General features: G+C 37.0%; 2 protein-coding genes across 2 annotated transcripts; both read right to left on the reverse strand.

Moving 5' to 3' along the window:
- Window positions 1–322: 322 nt before the first annotated feature.
- LOC126912551 (craniofacial development protein 2-like) lies at window positions 323–1,534 on the reverse strand. The gene has a single exon (XM_050705136.1). The coding sequence runs from the start codon at window positions 1,532–1,534 to the stop codon at window positions 323–325; it is 1,212 nt and encodes a 403-aa protein (XP_050561093.1).
- Window positions 1,535–2,390: 856 nt separating this feature from the next.
- On the reverse strand, window positions 2,391–4,959 carry LOC118264730 (uncharacterized). Its single transcript, XM_035577337.2, has 4 exons — window positions 4,628–4,959; window positions 3,861–4,036; window positions 3,323–3,495; window positions 2,391–2,663 (listed from the first exon to the last, which is right to left on the reverse strand). The coding sequence occupies exons 1-4, from the start codon at window positions 4,782–4,784 to the stop codon at window positions 2,468–2,470; spliced, it is 702 nt and encodes a 233-aa protein (XP_035433230.2). The 5' UTR covers window positions 4,785–4,959; the 3' UTR covers window positions 2,391–2,467.
- Between the last annotated feature and the right edge of the window lie 2,169 nt (window positions 4,960–7,128).

Below are 7,128 nucleotides of genomic sequence, written 5' to 3' on the forward strand. Positions count from 1 at the left end.
TTATTTCTCCCACACTAGCAAATTCATTACCCTCGTTCCCTTCGTCATCTTTCGAATTATCCCTTTCAAATAGTTTCTCAAAATATTCCTTCCACTGCTTTAAAACATCCTTACTTTCACCAATCACACTCCCGTTTCTGTCTCTTATCATACCTACTTTCGAGTCTCCAACTTTTCCTGGCAGTTCTAACCAGATGCCAGAATAATTTAGCGTTGGCTCGAAAGTTCTGCGAGAATTTTCTTTCAATCTTTTCCTTGTATTCCTTTTTCTTCTTGCTAACTAACTCTTTTACTCTCTTTTTGCAACGAATGTACTTCTCTTTCATACTATCAGATATAGCATTCTTCTATTTGCTTTTGACGCTAATAGATCGAGCCAAGCTTTCTTCTTTTGCTCTATCACCTCTTTCACTTCATCATCCCACCATTCATTTCTTTTGCTTCCAGGGTTCTTTCTCTTGCTTACACCACATACTTGAGTAGCTACTGCGATCACTGCGTCCTTCAATTCTTTCCAAAATTCTTCTATATTCCATTCCTCACCTTCCAGTAGCTCTCTAGTCCTTTCATTTAACAATTTTCTATACTCATCACAGGCTTTCTCTTCTCTCAATCGTTCCACTCTCACTCTCTCAATTCCAGGCACCCTTATCCGTGGCCGATGTCTCCACTTCATCGCCAGTCCCGCTATTCTAGCTATAACGAGGAAGTGGTCACTACCGACATTCGTACCACGGTACACCCTGGAATCTTTAATTTTCGTCCTCAATCGTTCATCTACAATCACAAAATCAATCATACTCCTTTCTGTATGTCTCTGCCATGTATACATGTGGATTTTCTTGTGACTAAATATTGTATTGGTCACAAGAAGTTTTTTCTCGACACATATACCCAGAAGACATTCCCCATTCTCATTCACTCTTTCATCTCCAAATCGCCCTAAAACTCTTTCGTACCCATCGCGTGCCACCCCAACCCATCCATTAAAATCCCCTAGCATAATTATTCTTTCATTCTCTTTACATTCATTCAGTACATCTCTCAAGTTATCCCAGAATTCTTCCCTCACCCCAACTGGCTTTGACATGTCTGGGGCGTAGGCACTGACTATAAATAATTTGGTCAAGCCTATTTTGAGGCGAATCCAAAGTATTCTGGGATTAACACATTTATACCCTTTCACACATTCATTCATTCTTTCAGATAGTATAACTCCCACCCCCTGGCTGCCCCTCCGGGAACTTGCCACACTAGACCAGTACGCAAAGTATTGGCCATGGGTGGTAGCTACACCATCCTTTCTTTTAGTCTCACTCACTCCTAACACATCAATCTTTCTCATGTTCATCATCTCACATATCTCTACCATTTTACCTTCTACACCTCCACACACATTCAGTGTGGCAAAAAGGCAATCCTCAGCCCGCTTTCTGCCTACGCACGGGGAGACAAGACGTGACGTGTGGCAGAGCACGTCGCCGTCGGGAATTTTGCCCCCCCCCAGATACGACGGGGCTGCCTGAGCACTCATGCTCAGGGAGGGATTCTCCGGTGGAGCCGGTACCCTCCTGGGGTAGTAAGATCTTTAATCCCCTCATTATGCCCTGTATGATATTGAAAGGAAAAGGGAATGGGGTAATTAGTAGGGAATTGTGGGTCTGTAGGATAGGAGAGCTGTGGGAGTTACGACCACCTCTGCAAGACAGTGGTGATCGCAACTTCCTCAGCTCGAAGGTTGATGGGGACACTGCAGAAACGGAGGGATATGAGGAAAGTTCCTGCAGCAGCTCGGGAGGCCAGGGTCGCGTCCCTATCTGTTCCTTCCTTTATGCTCGGACAGACTATAAAGGTAAGAACAGCCCTAGCCATTACTAAACTATTAATATTTTTTATTTATTTCAGCCTAGTCTTAGTTTTAAGAAATTCGTATTAAGTAGCCGTAAGTTCAAAAGTGTATTCTTGCAATAATAAATTTAATAAATGGTGTATTCTCCGGTGTAATAATAATATGACGTTGAACTGCTTCTCCGAATCCTCAGTCTGTACCTCGCAAATCGTCTCCCAGCCATCACGCTCTGCAGCCTTCTGTGTACCGTATAACATTATCCAGGCTCCGTTGATATGTTGTATACTTACACATAATTGTATTTACTACTACGATCCAGACGCTCGAAGCGTAGGCGCATAGCAAATTTTAGCAAACTGACAATCTTATCAGCCGTTGTAAAAACTTCTTATGTTATTAAAAAATTAGGATACTAATAGGCATTCAACATTCTAAGATGATAGTAATATTTGTGTTAGACTTTCCTAATTTTGTTTCGCATCTTGTATATTAATAATTTAAGCAATTTTTAGTTTCATTTCAAAAGTGAAAATAATAAACGTTTTGGCATCATGAAATATATTTACTAATCAAATGATTAATGAAATATCATAGTTCAAAATCATATTAAAGTTTAATTTATTTTGTTCTAGCAAACATATATTTCAACGAAGCAGTGTCGGCTTCCAAATTGACTCCATATTTTTGTCCGAGTTCCTCATATTTAACTTCACACCCAACTTCCCAGCCGTCACCTTCAGCGGCTTTCTCTAAGTCTTGTGTTGTCATCCAGGCTCCTACCACCGATATACCTCGTTCTTTACATATCAAACGCCTACAAAAAGAAAAAAAATAGAAATATAATAGTAATAATAGTTAACAAAAGGAAAAATTTAATTGTACATGGCTTCTCTGATGGTCTGGACTGGACTGACGAACAATTTTATTTGAATCTATCAAAATTGCGTGAATTGAAATGAACTTTTTAATTTTGATCCAAATTAAAGACTTGTCTTATATTTTTATAATAGTAACGCCCGCACTCAAAGACATTTAATGATTATTTAAATTATCTAATATATATATATTATTATTCTTCCCATCAGGTGAGATAGTGGTCAATCGTGAACCTATAGTTAATATAAAAAAATATATATATTCTTAAGTGACTTAAGTAGCGATTATGTATCGAAAACAATTGGTACGGACTGGGTTAAGTAACCATTAAAGGACTCTGAGTGCGGCTGTTAGTTTATTAAAGCCATCTTACAATTTTGATGTAAGCAAAACACATAAATGTGTATTCGGTTTAATTGTGTTTTCAAAGACAGAACGGACTGTATTGATGCTGTCAAACACAATCTCTGAATATGATTTTGGGTGATTAATAATAATATCTGTAAACTAATTAGTTTGCGTCTAGACCCTGTACCAAAACCCTGATTATAATGAATTGACGGTTATGACATAATAATATAATTTGAGTAAACAAACCTGACTTTAAAGAGCTCCTGCTCAATGCCCAGGTTTCTATACTCAGAATGAACAAATAGTCCTCTGTCACTGAAGTAACTGTCCAAACCTAACTCTTTGGCTTCATCGTAATAAGCCTCCAGGCCAAAATATATATCATACATTTTGTTCAATTCTTCTGTTTTGATTTTAAACTGAAAATGTACAAACAAGGATTAGATTCGGTATAATAGTAAGTGTGCATTATAACATAGTTTTTGTTTCATTTGAAAAATACTAGCTTCTGCTAGCGGCTTTGCCCGCGTTCCCGTGGGATAAAAAGTATCCTATCATCCAAGTTAGCTCATACAGTCATACCCTGTCTGTAAACCAAATTTAATCAAAATCCGTTCAGTACTTTCAGCGTGATGGAAACATCCAAACAAACAAAGTTTCACATTTATAATATTAGTGTTTACTGTTTTTAAATGCTCAATAGATCGACCGAGACCTTTGAAGAAGATAAGGTTTAATCCTAATAGTATTACGTCACATCAATCATTAATTATTCCTAATTCACCTCGGGCATAGATTCTTGCTTTGACTCCAAAGTCATCATAGATGCTCCAATAAATTCCTTGATTGGATCGTCTCCATTGTCCAAACAGCAGATTACACCGTGAAATCCTTCATCTTTTGCGAATTCTAACATAGTAGCACGCAATTCTTCAATTGCTTCTGGATTTTTGAGAACTCCTATAACCAATATTACAATTTTTATTCATCGAAGTACACAAAATTATACAGGTACAAGATGTGTAAGTGTATATTTTCTGCTAAAGTGAAGTAATTTCGTTATGCCACCCCTAATTCAACAGGCTTTCTTTCTACTACGTGACTCTAAATACAAATGTCGAAAATTGTTATTTGACATACATACTTCATTTTGATATGACATAGATACATAATTCAACACAGCTTTTTTTGAGGTTGAGGTGGGAAAATCATCCAATGACTTCTCCCGCCTTGGGCGAGGCGAGAGCGACGCACCACACGCACGGGTCTGGTTCTGGTCGGGCGGCGAGCTATCCTTGCTCGCCGTCCGCAGACCCGCACTTACGGTGGCCGGAGATCGTCCCGCGATCCCCGACGCCCGGAGTGTCACTCATGCGCCCCGCCTCCTCCTTAGCTAGCATGACTGCTTCGCAGAAGGAGGAAACGAATTTAACACAGCTGGAGTGATATTATAATACGATTACTCATTGGCAATCAATTACGTTACCTATTACTTGAAGATATAAAATATTGTAAGATAGAAGACTATAAGATGTACTTTATAACACTCACCAGCTGCTTTGCACATAGAATCTTCCTTCATAAAGTAATTAATATAAGAAGTCAAGACTTCTTCAGTGAGACTCTCAGGCATGTCCACTACACGTAGATTGATGGTATCACCTCCCTTGTTGACAGAGAATTTGGACCAAACTTTTGGAGCTGACATGATGTTGATTAGTTAATGGATCACGACAGAAAATGGCTACAATAAACTGATTATTGTCACTTTTTGTTTTACAGAAATGAGATTTTAATGAAATTATTTTGTTGCGAGTAAAGTTTTAGGACAAAATGTCGGTGAGTTTCCACAGTAATAAGGGTGATACTGACTACGAGTGAATGATGTTCTTGTTTATATAATTTGTATGTAATGTATCACAATACAAGTTATCTGATTAAGCTGATACAGCTTAAGATAAAATAAAATGTTTATGGCGTTGATGTCATTCGGGAAAGTTCGTGATTTTTAGGGTTCCGTAGCCAAATGGCAAAAACCGGAACCATTATAGATTCGTCATGTCTGTCTGTCTGTCTGTCCGTCTGTCCGTCCGTCCGTCCGTATGTCACAGCCATTTATTTCCGAAACTGTTGGGCCTACATAGTTGAAACTTTGTAGGATGGTGTATTTCAGTAACCGCTATTTGAATTTTGAATAAATAAAAATTAATAAATTTAAAAATTAAAGGGCACTCCATACATGGAACTGATTAAAAAAAAAATTTTTTTCAGCTTACATATCCGTGATGGGTGTCTATGGATAGGTCTTTAAAAAAGACATTAAGGTTCCTAAAACCACTTTTCGTCAAAATCAATCGTTTGAAAGTTAGACGCTTCCAAAGTGGAAAAATGGGGGACCCACATTTTTATTTATAATAAATAAATAAATAAAAATGTGGGGGTCCCCCCCCCCTCTAACCTTTAAAATAAGAGAGTGAGAAAACTGAAAAAAATATATGCTGTAGATTTCAATGGAAACTAACAACGAAAATTGGTTTGAACGAGATATCATTATTAGTTTTTAAGAAATAAAACATTTTGTCGTTCATACAAACACTATGTAAAACCAAGTTATTTTACAACTTTTATATTATGTCATCTACTTGCTGTTACGGAAGTGCCTTCATGAGCGAGTCCGACTCGCACTTGGCCGGTTTTCCTAATTATGGGAAATGTGAATAAATAAATGATTAACAATGTTGTAAAACTTTGTTTTTTTTTTTTGTTATAACTCCTTATTCTAGAGTCGAGGAACATGGCCTAAAGTATTAGGTATGACTAAGCTTGTAGGTATTATTATACAATGATACACAGATAGATTGTTTGTAATGAGATTATTATCAACAATATTTAGATAATTAACGTTCGGGTGGTATTACACACAATATTTGCAATATGAGTCAATGTTTCATCATTATTTCGTTCATGCCTAACTAGAATTTCCCATTTATCAGTCGTATCTATGACTGGCTTTAAATGTTTAATATCAGTATCAACAAGCAACATATTATGTACATAGTTCGTTTGCACCACTCGGTGAAATAGTTGCTTAGTATTTACCTAACTGCCGCACTTAGAAACATTTAATGATTAATTAATTTCTTAGTAACAATTTTGTTCCGTAAACAATTGCTAAGGACTGGATTAAGTAATCATTAAACGACTCTGAGTGCGGCAGATAGTTTTGAAACTTAATTAAATTCAGTTAATCTCATATTTATTTCATTTCCTATAAGTATCTTTGTGATTGTTTTAAATATCCATAATTTTAATTCATTCAGGTAAACAAGCCTCCTCGACACGACACCAGAAATTTTACTTATTATGTACTCGTATTATGGTTGTTACATAATCGAATAACCTAATCCAACAAGATATAAAAAGAAATAATATTTATAGTATATCGTCGAAAGGTCGCTTCCAATACAAAATTCTCGCTTCGGGTGGGGATTTAACGATATCATTCGGTTTGTTTGTATTCAATTAATGGGAGAGCTGTGAAACATGTCAACACAAACAAGTGAGATTATACAAGATCTGTAACAAAGACAGCTCTAACAATTTTTATATTGACGTAATTTTCCTATTTTCTGCCATTTTCTGAAGTTTGCGTGTTGCTCTTCATTATCTCGTTGTCATGATGGCCGGTTTGTTGTGGTGTTAAGCTGGTTGCAGACCGAATGCTAAGCTAAGTTTGTTAAGCTTGGTTCATATAGCCGGCGTAGTATTTCACACTTTTGTGCAGACCGCAAACTATGCGATAAATATGGAAAACTGCGTCGGCTATGCGAACTAAGCTAACTTAGCTTTTGATCTGCAACCAGCTTTAAATTAGAAGTTATGTGTGTTACAGTTTTGTTGTAGGTATTACCATAAAATAGTAGATAAAAATACAACATGCATCTTTTTTTTTTTTTTGAGGGGGTAAAATCATCCAATGACTTCTCCAGCCTTGGGCAAGGCGAGAGGGAGTGTCAGACTCTTACTGACTAAAAACCACCCCGTTCCTTCTC

This window comes from Spodoptera frugiperda, chromosome 26 (assembly GCF_023101765.2).
Source record: "Spodoptera frugiperda isolate SF20-4 chromosome 26, AGI-APGP_CSIRO_Sfru_2.0, whole genome shotgun sequence".
In the NCBI taxonomy this organism is placed as follows: domain Eukaryota; kingdom Metazoa; phylum Arthropoda; class Insecta; order Lepidoptera; family Noctuidae; genus Spodoptera; species Spodoptera frugiperda.